At 47.7% G+C, this 25,331-nt stretch overlaps 1 protein-coding gene across 2 annotated transcripts in view; it reads right to left on the bottom strand.

Annotated features, from left to right (window-relative positions):
• ROR2 (ROR family WNT receptor 2) overlaps positions 1 to 21,954 on the bottom strand; it is a 205,084-nt gene extending 183,130 nt beyond the window's left edge. Inside the window, exon 1 of one of the 2 annotated variants that reach the window (XM_004428320.2) lies at positions 21,574 to 21,954. In XM_004428320.2, the coding sequence (XP_004428377.1) occupies positions 21,574 to 21,661 (88 nt within the window). In that variant the 5' untranslated portion in view covers positions 21,662 to 21,954. The remainder of the gene's footprint in view (positions 1 to 21,573) is intronic. The other variant, XM_014785963.2, reaches the window with a different exon arrangement.
• Positions 21,955 to 25,331: the final 3,377 nt, after the last annotated feature.

Below are 25,331 nucleotides of genomic sequence, written 5' to 3'. Positions count from 1 at the left end.
GGGGTCAGGGGTCACAGCCCAGCCCCCCACCCCCGCAGAGTGGCCCTCCTGGAGCTCCACGTGGAGGGGAGAGGGCAGCCCAAGACCCTTGGAAACTGAGATCTTAAAGTCCCTTGGTGGTCCCTGCCCTCAGTCACATCTGGACGCTCATCGAAATCCCAAACTACCACATACCCGGAACTTGAAGTGTGACCGGGCAGCTGGCCCACAGGAAAAATCCTGCTGTTCCCCACTAACCCCCACCACAGGGGGACAGCTGCCGGGGCAAAGCGCAGGGGCACCCACCCGACTCTGCCCTCCAGTTCTCACTCTGTCATCTCAGATTCCGGAATTGTCTATTGGGCATCCACTCCTTCCAGGCCCAATCATATTAACTATATTCTCTTATTTTCTATATTCTTGATGCTCTGGCATTTGTGGCCTTGGTGACTGGGGAGAGACTGCCCTCCCAGGGCCAGCCAGCTCTTAGAGACTGCAGAGGGCTCATGGGGTGGCAGGGTGAGACTTTCATAAGCAAACAACCCACACCCCCACCGCCTCCTTCACCTGACTGGATACACAAAGCCAACATTCCCCTGGACCTAAATCACCGCAGGGCCAGGTACTGGACAACAAGGGACAGCCCCCATGTCCCAAAGCCCGTCCGAATTATTCAAACCGGCCAATCCTAAGCCATTTACTCTGCCCAACCTTGCCTTTCCCGAGGAAACCCCAATAAAGGCTGGGGCCTTACACAAATCAGGTTTTTGTGAAACTGCATGCGTCAGTCTCCAAGTGTGCTGCCCCAGGGCTGTTCTTCTGTGAAGGAATTCAGGGGAGGAGGGGCCAGGGGAACCCACTTTGGGAAAGGCCATTGTAGCCACAGACGAGAATGTAAGAGCCCCACACCAGGCTGTACAGCTTCGAGGCCAGTCCGGCAGTCAGCACGGATGCTGCCAGACTACCAATACTTTGCAGTTAAGCAGAGGAGACTAAGACAACCCTGCGACGGTGTGACCGGTGGAGAGAAGGGTTCCGTCCTGCGCGACTGAGTGCATTCACATCAACAGACCAAAGAGCGCCCAGAGAATAAGTGACATTCAAAGATACAAAAGAGTCAGCAGCAGAATTTGCTTCTGGTCCTCTCAGAAACTCTTTTCCACTCAGCATATGATCCAAGCACATTTCGACTTCTGACAAAAGATGGCAGAGCCAAGAAGTTTTGCTCTACTCCCCCCGCAGAATCTCTCCATTTTCAAGACAACATAAGAACGGCCTCAACTCCAACCTACCAGAAAACCAGAAACAAACCAGGAGGGAGCCAAAACTCACCTCCACAACCTCAGAGGAGAACAGATGACCTCAGTACTTCCAGAGGCATCCCTGCCCAACCCCAGCCAACAGGCACCCGCGTCAGGGACGAAGGACACAGGACGGGAGGTCACTGCGCAGCGAGCAGCTCTCCCATGCTTGCTTCCACGTCACAGAAACCAGGGAGCGAGGGTGAAGGAACAGCCAAGCAAATCTGCTGTCTTTGTTTCAAATTCTCAGATTCAGGTCCTACAGCAGCAGCTGCTCAACCCCGATGGTGCACTCGGTTTAACTGGAAGCTTAAAAAAAAATCTGGACACCCAAGCCACACTCCTGCCAGTTTAATGAGGATCTTAAGCAGGGCGGGGGGAGCCCAGGCACCAGAGTTTTTCAAGCTCCCCAGAAAAGCAGAGATTCTCATTAGAGTCACTGGAAGTGTTTGTGCATGACCTGGGTCCCTCAAGACTAATGAGAAGCTCCACAGGGGAGTCCATCTCGCAGGCAAGGCTGCACATCAGTGGTCAGAGGGAGTCGAAGAGCCGGGGCGGACCTCTGACCACAGAGGCTGAGACACAACATACCTACACGTGGTGTCCCTGAGAAGAGAACACAGCAAACAGAAAAACATACATGCAGAGGTATACAGGCGAAGATGAAACAAAGGAAGACTTAATTAATTGGCACAATGGGTCACAAGAAAAATGGATACAGATCGGCCATCAGAGCACAAACTGGTGAAGTTACTGAATTTCAAGAATTTGTAATATTTGTCCGGTAAATCTCTGTCCTTCTTTCTATTTTTCACCTTCTAGTCACTTGGATTTGGACAGATAAGTTACATACAAGTCAAAGGAAATAAATCAAACAAAAGGAAGAGAAAAAAGAAACACTGAAAATAGAAAATATAACCCAAAAATGTGACAGAATTAAGGCCAGATATATTATCTCAATAAATATAACTGAGTAAAACCTTATTATCTAGAAGAAAAAGACAATCAGATAGGATCAAAACCCAAATAAAGCTATTTGTTATATTTAAAATATCTGTCTAAATCCAAACAACTAGGAGGCATAAAAATTTTTAAAGGCTACCAAATGACTAACGGGAGGGTGGCATCCACAGCATGGATTTGCTGGACAAAGGGATGATTCACGTCCTGAGTGGGACAGAACAGGACAGTGCAGGACGGCATGATATTTCATCACACTACTCTGGATGGTGTGCAATTTAAAACTTACCAATTAGGGGCCAGCCCCCTGGCACAGCAGTTAAGGTTTCGCATTCTGCTTTGGCAGTCAGGTTCACCAGTTCGGATCCTGGGTGTGGACCTAGTCACCGCTCATCAAGCCATGCTGAGGCAGCATCCCACATAGAAGAACTAGAAGGACCTACAACTAGCATATACAACTATGTACTGGGGGCTTCGGGGAGAAAAAGAAAAAAAAAGAGGAAGATTGGCAACAGATGTTAGCTCAGGGCCAATCTCCCTTAAAATAAAAATAAAAAAATAAAACTTACGAATTGTTTTATCCCTGGCATTTTCCCTTTAATATTTTTGGACCACGGGTAACTGAAACCAAGGAAAGTGAAATGGAGGATAAGAGGAGACTACTACATACACATCAAACAACACAGTGTCCAAAACACAAAAACTGAAGTAAAATCAGAGAAATAGAAATAATGGCATAGGATACTTGAATTCACCTCTCTGCCTTAGGCAGATAAAGAAAACAAAAAGTATAAGTAAAGATAAAGAAAAATGAAATTACATAATCAATGAGGTTGCTCTAAACTGAGATTATGTCTAAATTCCCATTGGACGTAACAAATAAAAAGCATATTTTAAGACACTAGATATAACATCCAATTCCCCAACACCAGAATACAGCAGACCCCACTCTCTATAAACGAAATGCAATGAAACTAGAAAATAACTCCCTAAAGTATTAAAATTTCTTCTTAAACAACTCTTGAATCACAGAGGAAACAATTTAAACTAGATTATAGACTATCTGAAAAGTAACAATAAAAACATTATGCAACACGTAACACACTCTAAAAGCTGTAGCTAAAGCTACACTCACAGGAAAATTTATACCCCTAAGAACTTGCCTCACTTATAACAAAACTGTTCTAAGATTCATCTAGAAAACTAGGTGAGCCTAGCCAGGAAAATTCTGTGGGAAATTAAAGGGCAGATTTATCCTACCAAACACTAAAATTTATAAAGCTGTGATAATTAAAAGTGGGACAGACACTGAATGATCCGGAGATAACACCAAACTAACACGGAATTTTTAATATCAAAAAAAAGACTGCTTTTCCAATAACTGAAAAGGACAGATTATTCAATAAAGGATTTCAGGGCAACTCACTTCTCTGAGAGAATAAGTAAAGCCGGATCAAAATTCCATGTGAATGAAAGATTTAACCATAAAAAATAAATCACAAGAACTCCCCAAAAAAGGATAATCTTTTAAAATAATCTTGGAACGGCAAAGACATTCCAATGTATGACTCAAAACTCAGAATACATAAAATAAAAGCTTGCTTAGTTTGACTCCATAAAACTTTCTGCATGGAAACATGTCATAAACAAAGGCAAAGGACAACCTGAGAAACAAACATTTTCCTACCATCTGGAATAGAACTAAATATTCTTAGAAATCAGTGAAACAACTGAGAACAACTAATAGAAAATTAGCACAGAAAGCATTTACTTCCCAGAAAAAAGAAACACAAAGGATTATGAAGACATTCAGCCTCACTGACAATTTTTAAAATGTCAATGCACAGAATTAAGATGCCATTTCTGTTTCAGACTCACTAAGATTAAAATGCCCGACAATTCCCAGTGTTGGGCAGGGCCTGGAAAAACCTGAAAAGCTCACACGCCCTTGCTGTGCGCATAAATTGCTGCCACCTTCTGGCAGAGCAACTTCGTAGAATCTATCATAAATACCTTGGACAAAAAAATTTCACTTCTGGGAACTGACTCTACAGATACTCACACAAGTGCAAAAACAACCAAAAAATGTATGTACAGATGTTCCCTGCAGCACTGTTTTATGAAATAGCTAAAAATCAGGAGTATCTACCCATAGGAGGGAAATAAATTTCACTAGTGAAATAAATTATGTATATCCAAATGACTGATATTAGCAAAGGTTTAAAAAAATGAGGTGCCTGGCATGGACTACTATGGAAAGATTTATAAGAACTATTCTTACATGAAAACAGCAAACCTCAGTTCAGCGTGTATGGTATAATCTCACTGTATACAAAAACCAATCAAGGATGCTACAACACGGATGGGCCTTGAAAACATTATGCTCAGTGAAAGAAGCCAGATACAAAGGCCACATATTGTCTGATTCTATTTATATGAAATTTCCAGAATAGGCAAATCCAGAGAGACAAAGTAGATTAGTGGTTGCCAGAGGCAGGGGGGCGGGGGCGGGGGGGTGACTGCTAACATACGGGGTTTCCTTTGGGGGTGCTGGAAATGTTCTGGAACTGGACAGAAGCAGTGGATGCACAACATTGTAAATGTACTAAATGCCGGTGAATTGTGTAATTTAAAATGGTTAATTTTACGTTACGTAAATTTTACCACAATTTTAAAAAATAAATAAAGGAGACTCGCAGACAAGCACGTGTGCCTAGAAAATGTCTGGAATGAAGCACAGACCGTCAGAAGGTTATCTCGGGACCTCTAGGGGGAGGCAGGGGGAGGGAGGTGAGAAGTGAGCCGTGATTTTCATTTGACATCCTTCTCCGTTTTGTTTTGTTTTTTCAAACCATCAGCATTTGTTACTGGGTTTTCTGTTTTTGTTTTGTTTTTCTTGATTTTTACTTCATCAAGTAATAAATACATAAAACATTCCAAAGAACGCTAAATGAAGTCCCTTTGGCTCACACCCCAATGCCAGGAGGGACCTCTTGGAAGTATCTGCCAACAGAAAAGACAGAAAATATGCAGAATTGCTTTGTGAGGGTTTTTAATAGTGATTTTTTTTAAATTAATACTTGCAATTATAAATAGATAATTGGGCCCAAGCCAAAGCTCCCTCAACATCAGGAGAACCCTCCAAACCCCCACACATACACCCAGAACTCAAGGCGGGCCTCATTCTACAGCTGGGGTTAAAAGCAAGTATAAAGAGCATTTTTAAAAACTTAATCCTGGGCAGATCAACTTATATCCACACTTGGCTTTCATTCTTTCGTTTTGTTTTGTTTTGTTTTGTTGTGAATCAGCTTGGCTTTCAGACTCCACAGAAATTTGTGGTTAGTCAACTAGAAGAAACTTGACTCTTTTTTTAATTATTATTACTTTTTAAAAAGAAAGAAAATAAGTAGACTCAGTTTAGAATAAAAATGCAAAAAAAAAAAGGTGCAGTGAATCTTATCTGAGCTCTGAAAACACTTCACTAATTAGAGGTAATTCTGGGTGCTGCCTTGCAAAGCAATGGATGGTCCTTCTTCCAAAATAAAATGATAATGACATACTGAATTTTGCAAATTGTGAAGGAAAGTAGTATACTTCAAAACAGCTAGCTGAAGCTTACTACTGAAACAATTACGTGCTCGACCATCACGGACAGGAGCAGAAGGCTGTACCAGAACACCACAATGAAGCATCTCCTTTCCATCTAAAGCATCCACACGGCTCCTTCTCTTAAAGCCGCCATCCAGTCAGGACCCCGCAGCCACTTGGCTACATGCTGACACCCCACACACGCTCCTTCCTAACTCCTCCTCTGCATGGCCCACAGGTACCCCACCCCCAGCACCCAAAGGTGCCTCCGCCAGGTGCCTCTCTGATGAGCCGCTTGTCGCACACTTTCTGCGCCCCTGCCCGGGGGTTTCCACAAAAGCAACGGAGGGGCCGGCTAGGGGCCCCCACTGGCAAACTCAGGGCCAGCAGAGAGTCAGAGCCTTTTTCTGTCCACGGGGACTCTCCGCTGTCTCAGAGCCACCCCTGTGCTTGGGAACAGCACAAAGGTGAAGGCAGGCACCTCTGACCCGAAGGATAGACAAACGCACCTCTGAGAGCCCCTTCCCTCACCAGTCCTCCCGAGACCCCGAGAGCCAGGCGACTTGCCACTTCCTCTCCATTTGGCATGTCCAGGCCTCCCCCGGGGCCAGCCTTCAAGGAGTCCAGCCGGCTCCTGCTTCAAAGGCTCCCAGGCCAGATAAATCACCCATATTGACAGCCGCACAATCCCAGGCCCGAGGATGTTTGCTTTCCTTGGGGTTGGTTTTGTTGTCACCCAGGCTCCCCAAGGGGAAACAAAGGCCGGGACGGGCACCTGGCATCTCCGGGCCTTTGCCTGGGAGGGAAGCATGTGAGGCGCCAGCCCCTTGGAGCAACCCCACTCTGCTCTAACCTCTGGGGGGCCCCCCATCAGAGCCTCAAGTCCCCTCCGGAGAGTCAGGCAAGCAGCCGGAGGAAGGCGAAGGAGACAGATGGGTGGCCGACCAACACCCCCGGGACAGCAGGCCTGGAGGCAGGGCTGGCCGCACAGAGGTGCTCCAGGGCCACACGGGGCTGGCCGCAGCACTGTCCAGGGAAGCAGTGCCAGACGATAGGCTCTCCAGGAGGATGGAGTTGCCCTCTGATGGCTAGTGACTCACCATGTCAGATGGGGGGCATGCAGAGGCGCCCTGACCAAGGCCCGTGCTGGGCCTGATGAGTCTGTGCCCAACTGCTGACCACAGCACCAACCAGTCCCAGGGCCAAGCCAGTTAGCTACCACCCCAGGCCCCGAGGGCTCCTCGACAGAAGGGGTGTCGGTTAGCAATGGAACCTTTTTATCAAATAAATTCCTATGCAGATGCTCCAGAAATAAAACCAATAGAAAGCAGTCCTTGATTAGCAGGCATGTAAGTAGAGATGTATATTTGTGAGTCAGCTCGGGCCGCCATAACCAAGCACAGACGAGCGGCTTGAACAACAGACATTTATCATCTCACAGTTCTAGGGGCTGGAAGTCTGAGATCCAGGTGTGGGCAGGGTTGGTTTCTCCTGAGGCCTCTCTCCTTGGCTTGCAGATTACTGTCATCTCCCTGTGTCTTCACATCGTCTTCCTTCTGTGCATGTCTGTCTATGTCCAAATTTTCCCTTTTTATAAGGACACCAGTCAAACTGGATTAGGGCCCACCCTAATGACCTCATTTTAACTTGATGACCTCTGTAAAGACCCTCTCTCCAAATAAGATCACATTCTGAGTACTGGGGGTTAGGACTTCAATCTACCTTTTTGGGGGGAAACACAGTTCAACCTATAACAGTGTAATATTCTCTTTATAAAAAGTCATTAAGTGAGGGTAATGAATCTCCATCTGAACAGCCATAAAAACTTGAAACTGTAAGTTTTGAAAGACAGCTCCTATTTCCACCTCAACATCCTTTTAGATTTCCTGTACTTTGCTTTAGTTTCAGAATATCAAGGAAAGTCTGATTCTTGTGGCCATTTACACAAGGTAAAAGTATTTCAACAGCTCTCGGTGCAAAGTTGAGATTCCAGGACTAAATAGAGAGGGCTGCTCCAGGCTGCACCAAAAAACGCTGGGCGAGGACGCCCACGGACGCACCGTCGGGCTGGCGTGAAGCAGCCTCGGGTGGAGGTTTCCATCACAGCTCTGAAAATGTTAAATATGTTTAAAATGAGATGGGAATGAAATACATATAAAGCCAGGAGACACCCCTCTTGGAGAGTCTGAAAACCCAGAGAACAGCTGACCTGAGTTTCCTGCATCTCCAACCTTCCATTTCTTTACCTGTTCACAGAACGCCCCAAAGATCAAGAGGCACTCCTGAAGAGCTTGTGAACTTCCCAGTCTCCACAATAAACTGACTTCCCACATTCTTTCTTCACCTTCCCCTCCGGCCAGAGCCCGACAAGGACTTTTGACAAAGTGAGGAGGAAGATGGGAGAGAGGCAATACCTGTGGCAGCAGCCCCTACTCATTTATTTAAATTTGGAGAAATAAACATCTTCCCTGGAGGCTTAAAGAAAGGCTCAAATAAAGTAATCACTAGCAGAGGAGGTATAATGGTACAAAAAGATCCTGAAGATTCCTATGACCTCTGCCCCTCTTCCCCCACCATTGTCAGTCTGACGTGTAGACTGGAGACCTTATTCTAGAGCCGGGTATCCCCACAGGAGTTGGGGAGCGAGGTGGGAATTTTTAGATCAATCACAGACAGCACACATCCTTCTGCAACTTGATTTTCTCCCCACCCAGAAGCTCTCTCTGAAATCTCCCTCTGTCGGCACCCACAGGTCTACAGGTCTCCATATTCGTTTCAGCCGCTGAACAATAATCCATAGTTGAGACCTGCTGCCTATTTGGCTCCCATTAAAAGCCACGTTGATCTTTCTGACTTTCCACTCTTAGAAATGGTGCAACAGGGAACAGCAGGCCTCCCAGGCCCACGTGCATTTTTTGAGAGCAGGCCACAGAATATGTGCATTTTAAATGTCAACAGGCAGTGTCACACTGCCCTCAAGGTAGCAATTGACACACCACATCATCGCTGACACACTCCTTACTACCCACCTCTGACTTCAGCTAAGCGTGGTCAGAACACTGGGATAACTGTCTTATAATGTGCATTTTCTTGAATCCTAATAAGGCCAAATCTTTTCCTAAGTTTTGGGCCTCTTGTATTTGTCGTTCTGCAAACTGCCTGCTGTGCCCTGTGTCTCTCTCTTAATTGGGGCATTTATTTTCTTATTTATTTTATGAGTTCTTTACATATTCTGGCTACAAACCCCCTCATCTGTCCTATACAGTGTAAACACATTCTCTCCATCCGACAGTCTGAATTTTCAAGTGGGGCATCCAACCCTCCACACCAGGAAGCACAGAACTGAGTCCTGTGTCACTGCTGTTCTTGTTGAGAAAAGGCGGAGGGGGCACTACACACCTGAAAGCTAAATCCTTCCTTCCTCCCTCCCTCTCTGCACCTTAAGAACCTTTGTTGTATAGGCCCAGGGCTCTGAGAATGGTGCGGAATGGCCCACTCCACGGGGGCACTGCAGGGCATTTCCCCTGGGGGTGGTAACAGGAACACCCCGCCAAAAGAGGGGTCCAGAATGAAGGGACTGGAAAGGCCAGATTAGACAAAGTTCAACGGGGCCCTCCCCGAGCCCCTGCACACTGCGCTCCTAGAAGGGGGACCCCTGGGCGTCTGCACCAGGACCCAGCTCTGTGGGGCTCCCTCCTGCTCCGAGTGCCCGCAGCCTTGGGAACGCACCTGCTAGAATTCAGAGCCGCAGACCCAATGGGAAGCCCAGGGTCCACCTGAAGGCCGTTCGGAAGGTGAAAACCAAAATTAATGGGCACACCTTGCCTGGATCCCTCTGCAAACAAACCAAGTGAAAAAGGCCATTTTCCAAAGAGCTGGGAAAACTGGGCAGGGCCTGGGCATCAGATAATGCCCACCTGTGACAACAGCATTGAGATTACATAGAAAACAGTCCTTATCATTCATGCTGAAGCATTTACGCATTTACAGGTGTAAATTAAGTGCGCCAGTAAATGTGTAAATTAAGTGCGCCAGGGGAAATGAAACGAAATAACAGAAGGCAGTAACTGTTGAAGCTGGGTGAAAAATATATAGGGGTTCACTGTCCTAGGCTAATTTTATGTATGTTTGTGAAGTTTTCTATAATAAAAAGCTAAAGAAAAGCATGTTAGAACTTCTGGCAATCCAAAAACTAGACTGAGACTTGGCGATTTTCGGTCCTGTGGATGACACACTGTCTGGCCTCCAACGCACCTGGGTTCCACCCCTCCCCAGCCCTGTGTGAGGTCTGACACCACTTCTGATAAAAGTATAACTGTTTGAATCTTTCTTCTAAGAGAATTTGCTGAACTCTCTTGTTGATTCCACTGCTACAGTCAGACCTTTGTACCACTGAACATTTTTAGTTCATTTCAAAATAATTTCAAATTTACAGAAAAGGTGCAAGGTTCATGCATGAAACACCCCCAGGCCCTTTACCAGATTCACTAATTTTTGACATTTCACCCCGTGTGCTTCATCACTCCCTCTCCACACACACCCTGGGTTTTCATTCTGCGCCATCTGAGAGCAGGCTGCAGACACCATGCCCTTCATCCCTTAACACGCACTACAGACCTCCTAAGAGCAAGGACATTCGCTGACACAACCTCTGCACAATTCACAAATTCAGGAAAGTTAACGTGGACAATGCTTTTAAATAATTTACCTCCACATTCCAATCTCATCAAAGCTTCCAATGAATCCACATCGGCGTGTTTTCTCGCCCCAGCACAGGCCCATCCGGAATCACACTCTACGTTTACTTGTCTCGTCCTGGAGTCTCCTTTAAGCTGGACCTGTTCCTCGGCCGTTTCTGTCCTTCATGACATTGATGTTTTCCACTACAGGCCAGTTGTTTCATAAAATGCCCCTCCATTTGGGCTTGCTCAGTTTTGTCACCATCAGATTTGGATTCTGCAACCCCAGCTGGAAAGCAACCTAAGGATGTCCTTCTCAGAAGGACGATGTCCATCTGCCTGCACTGGTGGTATAAACCCTGGTCACCGAGTGAGGGTGACGTCCAATTTCTCTAGTCTATGGTCACTAACTGTCCCCTTGCAAATAAGGACTCTGTGGGAAATACTTTGAGCCATAAACATTCCCTGCTCCCCGTCAATTAGATTCAGCATTCATTGACGACTCTTGTCCAAATCAATCTGTACAATTATTACTGCAAAATGTGATTTTTCTAACTTACCTCACATTTATTAGTTGGCATGCTGCTGTAAGGAAGAGCCCTCTCTTCACCCCCACTTCTATTTATTTATGTCACGTAGTAGGCTAAATAATATCCCCTAAAAATTCACACCCATCTAGAACTTTAAATGTGACCCTATTTAGAAACAGTCTTTGCAAAAGTAATAAATTAAGGATCTCGAGAGGAAATCATCGTGGATTTAAAGTGGGCCTAAATCCAATGACTGGTGTCCTTGTAAGCAGCAGAGAGGACACACAGAGACACACAGGGAAGACCACGTGAAGATAGAGTAGAGGTCAGAGTGAGGCTGCCACAAGCCAAGGAACGTCCCGAGCCACCAGGAGCCGGAAGAGGCAAAAAAGAACTCTCCCTCAGGGCTTCGGAGGGAGCATGGACTGCTGACACTTTGATTTTGGACTTCCAGCTTCCAGAACCGTGAGAGAATCAACTTCTGTTGTTTCAAGTCACCCGGTTGTGGTACTTTGTTACAGCAGCCCTAGGAAACTAGTACATGTGTTGAGTTACTTACTTACATATTATCAATGTTGAATCAGAGAGTTCTGTTTTGTTCCATGTATAATCCATGCTTATCCTTATTTATTTGATGATTAAATTGTCCCAGGTCTGACCACTGGAACTCCTCCCAGTCGGCACCTGTCCATTTGATATGTCCCGGTTATTGTGATCACTTACTTTCTATCCCAAGAACATGCTCCTGGCTCATCCAAGGCATTCTAGTTCCGTCAATGTGTAATAGTATTTAGAAACCGAGATTTGGGCACTAACAGTGCTTATTGCTAATGAGGTGCTAGGAAATAACTGTTATGTATAGAAAAATATGTATTTTATAAATTATGAGTTTATAATCTTAAGATCATATATACTATATATCTTATATATATGTATATGTGTGTGTGTGTGTGTGTGTATACATATGAAATCATGAGTTATACCCATCTCTCCAATTCCAATCCAGCCCCTCTGTGTTCTTCCTTGCCTTCCCTCACTCCATGTTTGTATATTCCTTCTTCCATGGCAGGAACTCTTGCTCTAACACTATCAACACACTTCTCATTTGCCTAATCCCACAATTTACACAAAACAGTTTCAGAATTGCTACATCCACACCACTATGAAAAACAAACCTACTAAGAAAAATGCAAGATCTTTTTCAGGTTTTGTTTCTTCAAGCTAGACTGAGGATATATAATCAAAGTCCCGGGTCCACATTCACCACATTTCTCTTCCGTCAGTGTAGTTATGTGATTCATTTGCAATACAGTTGGATTTATTTACTTGTCTGCATTCAGTTTTTGTTTCCTGCCATCTTTAGTGATTTAATTTTATTTTTTGAACACGCAGAATATTAACATGTTCCAAAAGTCAAAACTATACAAAAAGATGTGAGAATAAACTAAGAATAGAAGAAACCTACCTTAACATAATAAAGGCAATATATGACAAGCCCAGAGCTAACATCATACTCAAAGTGAAAAGTTCAAAGCTTTTCCTCTAAGATCAGGAACAAGACAAGGGTGTCCACTCTCACCACTGCTATTAAACATGGTATTAGAAGATCAAGGCAGAGCAATTAGGCAAAAATAAGACAAGGAATAAAAGGCGTCCAAAATTGGAAAGAAAGAAATAAAATTATCTCTGTTCACAGATGGCATGATCTTACATATAGATCCACAAAAATTCTATTTGAGCTAATAAATGAATTCAGCAAACTTGCAGGATACAAAATCAACATGCAAGAATCAGTTGCATTTCTACACACTAACAAAGAACAATCCAAAAAGGAAATTAAGAAAACATTTCCATTCACAATAGCATCAAAAAGAATAAAAATACTTTAAGAATAAATTTAATTCAGTGGGCGAAAGACTTGTACACTAAAAACTATAAAATACGAGAGAAATTAAAGATCTAAATAAATGGAAAGACATCTCACGTTTGTGGAGTAGACTTGTTAAGATGTCCATACTACCCAAAGCAATCGACAGATTCAGTGCAATCCTTATCAAAACCTCAATGATGTTTTTTGCAGAAATAGAAAATCCATCCTAAAATTCATATGGAATTTCAAAGGATCCCAAATAACCAAAACAATCTAGAGAAAGTGAACAAAGTTGGAGGACTCACACTTCTTGATTTCAAAATGTATTACAAAGCTACAGTAATCAAGACAGTGGCATAAGAGACACACAGACCAATGGACACACAAACCAATGGAATAGAACAGAGCCCAGGAATAAACCCCACATATACGGCAAATGACAAGTGTGCCAAGACCATCCAATGAAGAAAGGACAGTCTTTTCAACAAAGCATGCTGGGAAAACTGTACACCCACATTCAAAAGAATGAAGTTGGACCCTTACCTTATACCATATACAAAAATTAATCCAAAATGGATCAGGGACCTAAAATATAAGAGCTAAAACTATAAAACTTTTAGAAGAAAACATAGGGGAAAAGCTTCATGACACTGGACTTAGCAATGATTTCTTGAATATGACACCGAAAGCACAGGTAAAACAAGAAGAAGTAGATACACTGGATTCATTAAAATTAAAAACTTTTGTGCATCAAAGGACATTATCAACAGAGTGGATAGGCAGCCCACAGAATGGGAGAAAATACGTGCAAATCTTATATTTGATAAGGAGTTAACATCCAAAATACAGAACCCCTACAACTTAACCAAAAAAACCCAAACAATCCGATTAAAAAATGGGCAAAGGATTTGTTGTTGTTGTTGTTTTTTTACAATTTTTATTTATTTATTTATTTCCCCCAAAGCCCCAGTAGATAGTTGTATGTCATAGTTGCACAGCCTTCTAGTTGCTGTACGTGGGACGCGGCTTCAGCATGGCCGGAGAAGCGGTGCGTCGGTGCGCGCCCGGGATCCGAACTCGGACCGCCAGCAGCGGAGCACGCGCACTTAACCGCTAAGCCACGGGGCCGGCCTGGGCAAAGGATTTGAACAGACATTTCTCCAAAGAAGATTACAAATGGCCATGAAATACATACAAATGACATGAAAAGATGCTTAACATCACTAGTCATTAGAGAAATGCAAACCAAAACCACAATGAGGTACCATTTCACACTCATTATGACGGTTACTATCAATAAAACAGAAAATAACAAGTGTTGGCAGTATGGTGGTTCCTCAAAAAGTTTAAAATAGAACTAACATATGATCGAGCAATTCCACTCTTGGGTATCTACCCAAAAGAACTGAAAGCAGGGACTTGAACAGATATTTGTACACCCATGTTCATGATGGCATTATTCACAATAGCCCAAATGTGGAAGCAATCCAAATGTCCCCCATCAGATGGAAAAACAAAACACAGTATATATATATACGGTATGTGCGTGTGTATATAACAGAATATCATTCAGTGTTAAAAAGAAATAAATTACTGACACATACTGCAACATGGATGAACCTTGGAAACACTATGCTAAGTGAAATAAGCCAGTTACAAAGAGGCAAATACCCTATAATTCCATTTATTTGAGGCACCTACAGTAGTCAACTCATAGAAACAGAAAGCATGGTGGGTGCCAGGGTCTGGAAGAACGGAGAATAGGGAGTGAGTGTTTAATGGGTACAGAGTTTTATTTTGGGGAGATGAAAAAAGTTCTGGAGATGGATGGTGGTGATGGTGGCAGAGCAATGTGAATATACTTAATACCACTCAATTGTACACTAAAAAATGGTTATAAGGGGGCCCAGCCCAATGGTGTAGTGGTTAAGCTCACAAGCTCTGCTTCAGCAGCCTGAGGTTCGTGGGTTTGGATCCTGGGCGCAGAGCTATATACATTGTTCATCAAGCCATGCTGTGGCAGGGTCCCACATACAAAATAGAGGAAGATGGGCACGGATATTAGTTCAGCAACAATCTTCCTCAAGCAAAAAGAGGAAGACCGGCAACAGATGTCAGCTCAGGGCCAATCCTCCTCACAAAAAAAAAAAAAAAGGTTAAAAGGATCTATTTTATGCATATGTTACCTTAATAAGAAAAAAAAAAAAGATCTGAGGTAACCAATGTCACTTTCTGGTTTCTCCTTTCTGTGTTTCTTTTTGCAAAAGTAAGCAGATGCTCAACCAGCCAGTCCCTCCACTCCTGCCCTGCACCCACCTCTCACACTCATGGAGGACAGAGCTCCCCGCATCACCATCTCCTCCTCTCGACTTACTGTGGTCCTCAATTTTTCACTAAACTGCCCTGGAAACGTATCCAACGTTATACAAAGACTGTGATATGGTGACCTGGGGGTTATTCACTGTCGGGAAGAAAATTCCCTATTTCCAAATGTTCTCTAAGAGTTGAAAACATAAAATAACATCCTAAATAGGGCTACAAAGTGGCCTCCACCAAACGCGACCCAGAGGTTGTGCCTGAAAGCGTCCTCAGCCTGCACTCCCTCACTCCCTTCCTACGCCCCTCGGGCCATCCATCCGTGGGCTGCTCACTTTCCAGATGGAACTCCTACATCCCCACCCAACTCCTCATCGTCCCCAAACTCTACTCATTCTCCTTTCCAAAGCCTGCTGTCTGCCAGGAGCCAAAATGTGGTGTGTGTGTCCCCTCCAGACTCCTAAGGGTTGACTGGACTTTTCCTTCTGCCTCAGTTTCTTCAGGATGCTCCTCAACCAGAAGCTTTCTTGGGAATTCCCCAGCAAGTCCAAGACCAAGCCTCCCAATTCTTCATGCACCTTCTTTCTTAGGTACAAACACTACCTATCAACCCCACCCACTGCTGCCAATTATCCCCCTAAAACATGGCTGCAGCACACCACCCGTTGCCCTGCTCATGCCATCACATCCTGAATCTGTCTACCAGCCAGGATCCTCATGCTCTTGACTGCGCATGATTTTCCTTCTCCAAGGACGGAGCTCGGTTCCTCCTGCTCCTTCCCGTCTCTGCCCTCCTTTCTCCTTAACCCCCTCCTGTCTACACATTCCACGGCTTCCTACCTGCCTGTTGTTGGGGTAAATGAGAAGATCTCCAAGATCCCCTCCAAGATCACAGATCTCCTTCTGCAACTTTCAGGAAGGCTCTGCCAAATTTTAGCTGATGCACAAAAGACTCAGTTTAGACTTGACTCTGAATCTGTCAGAGCACATCCTCAAGTATCATCTCCCCTCTCCCTCTTCCTCCCCTGCTGTGATTTCGGTCTCCACATGGGAGCCTGCTTTTGCAGCCCCCAATGCACCTGGCACAGTGGGGGGGCCTGACAGGTAAGTGGGAAGGTTTCCTCGGCTTTCCCTCTGCTGGACTCTTGGCATCTGCACCTTCAGTGACACCCGTTTCCTTCCACCACTTGAAGATCTCCCATTACGTCAGGCTCAGCCTGATTCAAGTAAACAGTCACCACTACCATCATTCCATGTGCTTTCAATGGCCCTGAAGCCAGGGTGTCGCCCCTCCCAAACACACACATGTTCACACAATCTTGTCTAGCCCCGTGTCCAAGGTACACGCGAACACTTAAAAGCTAACATTTCCCCCAAATCGGCACTGTACAGTATGCAACCGCAGAGCTAAGGTCTGTTGCCTTGGTCATTGCACATCTGCTCAGCGCCTCTCGGGCAGGGCCCTCTGCTTCCAGATTGGAGTCAATCCAGTTCATTTTGCCTTCAACTCTCCCACAGTCAACAAACAAGACTCTAAGCAAACACGGTGAAGCCCCTCCCTGCTCTGGACTCTACAAGATGTTCCTGAAGCAACAGTGACAAACACACAGATCTGGACAAAGAGGAGGTCCGGCTCCTCAAGTGGTGGCCAATGGAGCTTCCTGCAAGGACGGAAACGTCCCCTCCGTGAGTGGGCCTACTGGCCACTGAAATGCAGCTAGTGGGGTGGGGGAACTGAACCTTTCGTTTCATTTCAGTTTAATTAATTTTAATCTAAATAGCTACAAATGCTTAGCGGCTATTATACTCCACAGCACAAGTCTACAATGAGGATATCTGTAATTTAACGTCAGGGTCGTAACCAGCCCTCCGGGAGGGCAATGGGGTGTGGACACCATCAGGCTGGCAGCATCTGGGGTTTGGGGAAACCCTCCCCCACTCACGAGGACCTGATGAAGCAGCCACATTCTCCCCAGATAACATCTCAAAAGCGACAGTGTGCTTACTGAAGCTCATTCCAACAACAATTAAAGACACACACCACTTCCCACTGGAGCTTAAGACTTTCTAGAGGACCAGCCACTTAGTCTAATTAGGCTAAATTTTTCTGTAATTATTTCCTTCCCTTTGGCTTTTGATTTTTTGGTTCCTTCAGAGACAGAACTTGAAAAAAAAAAAAAAAAAACAAAACAGACATCCCAAAAATGGTGCAAACCACACCAACACAATTCCCTCTTCAAAAAGCTTTCTGAAAATTCCCAACATTGTTCAACAATTCCTTGGCCACTCTGTTAATATGATTTTAAACAGATCACACCCCAGACATATTTTATGACAAGGGCACATGCAAGCAGAGCTGTCCCGCCCGCATTTCCAAGTTGGCAAGCTCCTCAACAAAACCAAATAAATACATACTAGGAGAAAGAGGCTGGTACAAACCCCAGCCAGCTGCAGCCATAATTAATGGGCCGCAGATACTCTTGTTGCTTAGATTTTTACTTCAAAACTCAAGAAGCCAGCACTACCCACTGAACTCCGAACATTTCTGTTACAGCACTGCAGTTGAACAGCACAAAACCAAAGATCCCAGAGGGTCACTTGAGAAGCAGTGTTTTCAAAACTAGTCCTTTTAGCCCAACTGTCCTTTCACGAAATTGCGAGTGCCCAGGCAAAGTTCAGACTTAACCGGCACGGCTTCCTCTGAAAGCAAAGCCCCTGGTTACTTGGCTTTGAAACTTTTCACGCATGGTACTCATAGGGTCCACTGGGCAGTCACTGCAGGGTCCCCAAAGAAGGAAATATCTTAATGACAACTTTCTTTACCAGGAACAGAGTCACTGACCATAAGGAGCCCCCCCCCCCCCCCCCGTGGGGCACAGCAGGGTAAACCCAGCCCTTCTCCACGTGGTAACCACAGGATGCTGGAGCGGGCGGGGGTGGGGGCCTACGGCGGGGGGGGGGGGGGGGGGGCCCTCCCGGTTCATGGGGAATGGACCAGATAAACACCAAAAGGCCTCTGACATCAACGAACGATTTAGAAGACGGTTATAAACCTTCGGTAGGATAACACTCAGTAGGCCACTTTCTTTTCCCTGACTACAACTCAGAATCAAGTACTTAGAGCTCTCCCAGGGAAGAGTCACAGATTACGCAAACTTCCTGTCCTTAATCAGACTGGCCAGGGTGCCGCACACGAGGGAGGCCGAGCCGTTCACACCCAGTCTCCACTTCAATCATAATGATAACTTTCCACATCCTGGCCTCCCGTGGAATGCATTTTAAAGGAGGGCCACTTCTCCACCTGAAACCTTGCTTTAGAAATCCCCTTTTAGGGGATTGATCTTCCCTACCTGTCAGAGGGCTGTTCCCCTACTCCTGCATTTCTATCCCACAGATCTCGGAAAAGATTCCAAAGGCAAGAGCAGCATTAAACCTAGACTCTGCCAGGCTTAAATGTCTCAGAGGTTACACCAAGGCTGCACGTTCACAGGGAACACGTAATTCACCGCAAATCACACCATAACAGAGAGTGACACACACACGCCAATTACGGCTGTACTTTGACCAAAGAGAAAAAAGGTTTCACAATAAAAACAGAAATGTTATTTCACGTTGCCTCGTAAATCTGCAGATCACTGTCACCAAAAACTACCCCTGGTAAATGCACATTGTTCAACCCATGCTGCTCTTTTGCACGCAAAATATTAAGCAGAATTCTTGTCTGTTTTCTAACTAGGACTTGCTTTACTAATCAAAAGTCCAGCCTCACTGGCGACAGCCCGCAGCAGTCACCCTCTGCCGGGGTACAGCAGCTCACCCAGGGTGTCACACGGGTCAGCGGCGTGCAGAGTCTCAGGATGGCGTTCTTTATGAAGCAGACGCAGAGGTTCAACTCACTCTCACCATTCAATACGGAACCACTTCAGATGTGTGCTGCCTCTCTGCTTGGTACACAGCCATAACAAGAAAAACATGTTGCCTTGCTATATACATAAAAACTTTTCTTTTTCCACAAAGTCTTCTTATTCAAGATGTTTTCGTTTATTTCCTTCTGGATGGATCACTATCATTATTTATTACGACCATCACTCCAGGGATCTGAGCCAGAAGTAAACACTGCCCTGTTAGTATGGGGGGAAGGAGGACCCCAAAACTCCCACTCCCAGCCTACCCCACCTAGGAGGGGCACACAGTCCAGAATCAGGTATTTTTCTCCTTAGGGAACAGAGCCTTCTATAAATATGTAGAATACGAACTTACACATCCTTTTAGAATAAATGCCCTTTTGCTGTTTTTACATAGTAACTTATGTTTAGTGTATAAAATACACTCAAATTACAGGGATTCCTCTTCACAGGCAAAAAGATGCCGAACACTCAAATCTCCTGGAATCATAAAATTGTATTCATATTGTAAATATGAATGATCATAGTCCTTGAATTTTCACTTAACCTAGCATTCCAGAAGAGAATTATAAACGGCTTTCTTACTCCCTTCCCTATAGAAATTATTATTATTTTACTGGAAAAAGAAAATTACCTCCACACAGGGCCCAAAAATTAACTGAAATGACTCTGGATTGCTTTGTTCCTGAGAGATTGCTTAAATTCGAACGGAAAGGACGGCAACGTTTAAACTACTCCACCCGAAATGCCAACAACTTTCCTGGTCTTGTTACAACACTGATGTAAGCAACGGACCCATCACCTTTCCTCGCTTCGCCCACCTCAAACTCCTCGCCACAGCCCCCATCCCGCAAATGCAACCAAAACCGCCCGCAGCCACAGGTCTGCGAGCCTGAGTTTTGCCGGGCAATTAACTCCGGAGTGGCCACCGCGCAAACAATGCGCAACGGCACATCGAGTCCCGGGGTTTAAACCCCTTTCTTCCCCCGTCCCGCAGCGCAGCCAAAGGAGCCCCTGGCTCCAAAGGGCAGAGGGATTCTTGCGGCGCCAGGGTGCAGAAATCCACAGGAAGGTTGTCAGAGTCGCACAGACTGATTCAGAATGTACTAGCTTACTCACCATTTCACCCTGCACCCTAAGCGGTTTATACTTTAAGGGACAACGACATAAATGTAAACCCCCTTCCCAAGTCAAGTAACCAGGAATGTACGCTGTAATCAGCATCTGCTTAAACCCAAACGCCTCCCAGGCAAGGCGGCCAGCATTCCTGATTCGGAGGAGCAGTCCTTGGAGCGCACAGTTGGCAGCAGGACGCGGAAAGAGCTGAGCCCCCTTCCTGCGCCTGTCCCCCAATTTTCACCTGCCTGCAGGAATGCGTGGAGGGAGGTGCACGATGCATGGGGTGGGCGACACTGAAACCCACTTACGTGTAAGGGGGCGGCTCACATTTCTAGGACTTGAGGCGACCCTCCTCAGCCTCCAAACCTGGCGCACAGCCGCCCTCCCCCAACCCGGCAGGGTGCCCGGAATCCGGCCGGGGCGGCGCGCAGGCTGGAGGTGCTTCCCGGGTCTAGACGGCGTGGGCGAGCGCCGCCTCCTCCCGCACCCCAGGCCGGTCCCCCCAGTGCCGCCTGTGAACCTCGCCGTAGCTCCGGCGCGCCCCGCGGTCCAAGCAGCCGAGCCCGTGCAGGGCCCCCCGGGGACAGTGCGTGCCCCTCGAGGAAAATGACGCCCGGGAGCCGAGCCCGCCCTCCAGCTGCGCGCCTCGTCCCGGGTCTCGGGACTAAGGGTGCAGCCCGAAAGCGGCCGGGCCCCCAACAACCCAAAGGCCACCCAAGGACCCCCGACCCCAGGCACAGGAAACGCTGCTTCGGCCTCCTCCTGGAGATGGGGGAGGGGGGAGGAGCCAACAAAAGGGAAGCCAGAGCCCCTTTCAACCAAGCGGCAGGGGGTCGGGAGACCCCTTCTCTGGGCCTGGCCCGACCGCGGCGCGCGCCCTGGGGGCGACTCCGGCGCAGACGGGGGCAAGGGGGCCGGGAGTCCTGGAAGAGTCCTCGGGGAGGAGGGTCGACTCAAGGTTCTGAGAACCAGAAGACACGTCTGCGGACCCCGGGCTGGGCCGCATCCGCACTCACGACCCTCGGAAACCCCCGGCAAGGGGCTCCCCGCAGAGGCTGGCGCCGCCCGCCCCGGCCTCTGAAAACACTTAGCCGTGCCCACAGCGCGCCTTACTGGAAGCAGCCCCCAGTGGCGGGGCGCCGGGCGCGGGCCGAGAGCCGGGCCGAGGTGGGCGCGGGGGGGCCCTGCCCGGCGCCCCTCGCTAGGGAGCACGGGCGCCGGCGCGGCGGCCCGGGGCACAGTCTCGAAAGAAGATACGGACGCGTGAGCCGCGAGCCTCCCGCCCGCGCTGGGAGGCGGCGGGCGCGGGGCGGTGGGTCCTACCTGAGGTCCGGGGCACGGAGAGCAGGAGCGCGGCGGCAGCCCAGACGGCTGGGGCGCACAGCAGCGGCAGCGCCGAGCCCCGGGCCATGCCGCGGGCCGGGGCGCGGGAGCCACCACCCCTGTCGGCCGCGCGTCCGCTGCTCTGTTTCCCGGGCGCTTCGCAAGTTGGTCCCTTTCGAGGAACTCGTGGTGCTCCTCCTCTCCCGGTCTAGATGCGCCGCGAGGCTCCGGCCACGGCGGGGGCTGGCTGCGAGGCTCCGGGGCGCGGGCTCGGGCGTCCCGCCGGCCGCCGGGACGAGCGCGGGGGGCGGACCGCGGGCGCGCAGGAGGCAGGGTCCCGGCTCGCCCGCCCCGATGGGCAGAGCGACGCCGGCGTCGGCGCCGGCGCCCCCTGCCGGAGGGACGCGCCTGCGGCGGGTGGGGCGCGCGGGAAACTGGGGGCCGGGACCGGGGGCCGCTCCCTCTCCGGACGCGCCTCCGGCCTTCGCCCCAGGACGCTTGGCCGCAAAGGCGGCGCCTTGGGGACGTCCAGCTAGACCTCGCTGGGGTTGCCCTCGCCTCAGAGGCGCCCGGGGTAGTTGGCACCCACCTTCAGGGGGCGGGACCCCCGGGGGCTTGGTCACAAATCAGTAACTCAGGACGACACTGCGCCCGCCAGCTTCCACTGGGACAAATCAGAGAGCCACCCAGAAACCAGCGGCGAGGGAGGAAGAGAAGCGAGGGCTTGGAGAAGCGAGCGTTCCAGGAAAGAAACAGGCCGCGTCCCGGCCGGCGCCCTCCCGGACAACCGCGTCCCTCCAAATGCTCAGAAACTGCTGGGAGTGGGGGCGCGTGAAGGGAGCCCTCAGGACGCGATGCTATCTGAAGCCACTGCGGCTTTTGGTTTACTGTTATAAGCAAATTGTGTAATTTTACCTATTAAAGGCAGAACACTAGTTGTTCTTTGCAGAGCCCCAGAACATGCAGAAGTAATTTGCTTCACTTGTAAAAGACATTTTGAACGCAATTCAAATAGCATATTTTCTTGCTTATTCTTGGTTTTGCTTAACACTTGCCAAGGTCTGGAATGGGAAGGCCTGAGCCTCCTGTTTGTAACGCAGGCATTTTCTTTGTTTTTGCTCTCTTGGAGAAGGGATTGGGAACCTCCCGCATCTCCCCTGTTTGTTTTGTGAGATTTATCTTTTAACTGATTATCAAGCAGATTGGCGTCTTTGCTCGAGAACCATTTCCTGCTAGTTGGGGTGAATTAGGGAAAGCCCTGGCCTTGGGTGCCAGACCCTGAGGCCACTGCGCTTGCCCCCCTGGAATTGACCCTCCACCACCTCTCACATGGCGGGAAATAAAAGGTCTCTTGCTGTGGTCGGCTGAAAACATGGCTGAGCCAGCCCCAGCCGGTACCCCTGTAAAAATTATTAAGGCCTCTCACTGTCTCTGCCGAATCTGTTTGGGGGAACATCCCACACAGTTCTCATTCCGAATGCAAACTGGAGGGCCTGCGACTGTGAGTGGCCAGGGGCTGCAGGGGATCCAGGGAAGAAAAGGAGATGATGGTAAAATCATTATCCCACTGCGGTGTCCCCAGCCCGGCCCCCAGGCAGTCCTTCTGCACCGCTGGTGGCCATCTAGGGGCTGCCCTCCTGGGGGTCGCTCAAGGACTGCCAGGTATTTATCTTTGGGTTTTTCCTCCCTTTTCTTCCCTTGGGGGCTCTCAAGGATGCTTAAAAGTAAATAAAGCTTTGAGAGTTGGTCTTGAAGCACTTAGTCCCAGACTTCTCCATTCTGGATCTGGTGAAAACCAGACAGGGTGGCAGAAAAGGGTCCTAGGAGCCTTGCCTTCAAAAACCAGTCCATCTGTGCTGCGTTGTCCCTGCCGTAGACCTGTGCTCCTTTGGCGCTGTGCTGCACACGGCTTGAGGTGGTAGTTCCAGAACCATAGGGTGGGTCAGCAGCTCTGCCCCTTGTTCTGGGTGTGAAGTTAGGGGAGATGACCTAATCAGCTTCAGCCACTCATCTGTGTGCAATTTTCCCGTGACTGGGTGCCCGCAAACCTGACCCGAGAGTTTAAACAGCAACATAGATTTTTGCTGACAGTTTCTTGGGTGGGATCAGAAATGTGGGCTATATCACACATGATCCCTTAAAGCTTTTTGAAAGTTATCTTTTCAGCATTTCTCTTTCCCCAAATTTTCCCTACCTATGACTCTGGCCTGCTCTCCCCTGTCTCCCCTCACTCCGTCCTGCCTCCCCTTTCTACATGTTCAGAACTGAGGGATAAACACAGTAAGTTTATCCTCATAAATAAGAGGGCCCAAAGTATGTGCTTTCTAAGCAGTTAGCAGAATGTAGCTTAGGTCCAAAGCCATGTTAGAGCTACTTATCCCCTCCCACCTCTATTAGTTATCCATTGCTGCATAAAAATCACTCCAAAACCTAACAGCTTAAAACAGGAAACTTTATTATTTCATGTGGCTTCTGTGGGTCAAGGATTCAGGAGAGGGTTAGTGAGGTCTGGCCCAGGGTCAGCTACAAGGCTGCAGGCAGAGGTCAGCCAGGGCTGCATCATCTGAAGGCTTGGCCTGGGCTGGAGGGTCTTCACAAGACGGCTTGCTCACATGTCTGGCGAGTTGGTGCCGGCTGTGGGCAGGAGGCCTCCGGTCCCCGCCGCAAGGACCTCTCTACTGGGCTCCTTGAGTATCTCACAACGTGGCGGCTGCAGCGTCTTTTATAACTCAGCCTTGGAAGTCATGCACAGTCATGTCTGCAGTATCGTGTTGGTTTCACGGGCCGGCCCTCTTCATTAGGAGGAAACTACGCAGAGGCGTGTATACCAAGAGGCTACCACACCACCTATAGGGAGCACAGCCATGCTGGCCTCAGGACGGGCAGCAGGCAAGAAGGACGGGAAATGAGTGTGAAGTGTGGCAGCAAGAGCGACAGGAAGAAGCCAGGTACCCCTTGAAGACTGTGAGAGGGAGCCACGAAGATATCTGGGGAAAAACCTTCCAGGTGCAGTGACGGGCCAGTGTGAAGGCTTCAAGGCCCAGGGGTCCTGGGGTATCTGAGGAACAGCCTATTGGCCACCTGTCTACCTTGTTTTGTGAAACGTCTGTTCAGATCTTTTGCTCATCTTTTAACTGGGTTATATATCTCCTTATTTTCAAGACTTCTTTATATGTTTAGAGAAGGGAACTCTCATACACTGCTGGTGGGAGTGCAAACTGGTGCAGCCACTATGGAAAACAGTATGGAGATTCCTCAAAAAATCAAGGATAGAACTACCATATGATCCAGCTATTCCACTGCTGGGTATTTATCCAAAGAACTTGAAAACACCAATTTGTAAAGGTACATGCACCCCTGTGTTCATTGCAGCGTTATTCACAATAGCCAAGACTTGGAAGCAACCTAAGTACCCATCAAGGGACGAATGGATAAAGAAGATGTGGTATACATACACAATGGAATACTACTCAGCCATAAGAAACGATGAAATCCAGCCATTTGTGACAACACAGATGGACATTGAGGGTATAATGCAAAGTGAAATAAGTCAGAGGGAGAAGGTCAAATACCGTATGATTTTCTTCATTATGTAGTAGATAATAACAACAATAAACAAACACATAGGGACAGAGACAGGATTGGTGGATACCAGAAGGGAAGGTGGGAGGGAGGAGGATGAAATGGATAATTCGGTACATGTGTGTGATGATGGGTTGTAATTAGTATTTTGGTGGTGAACATGATGTAATCTATGC

This window comes from Ceratotherium simum, chromosome 20 (genome assembly GCF_057802395.1).
Source record: "Ceratotherium simum simum isolate JZ-2026a chromosome 20, ASM5780239v1, whole genome shotgun sequence".
Lineage (NCBI taxonomy): Eukaryota > Metazoa > Chordata > Mammalia > Perissodactyla > Rhinocerotidae > Ceratotherium > Ceratotherium simum.
The sequence above is the reverse complement of the archived record's forward strand: the minus strand, read 5'-3'. Positions and strand labels throughout refer to the sequence as shown.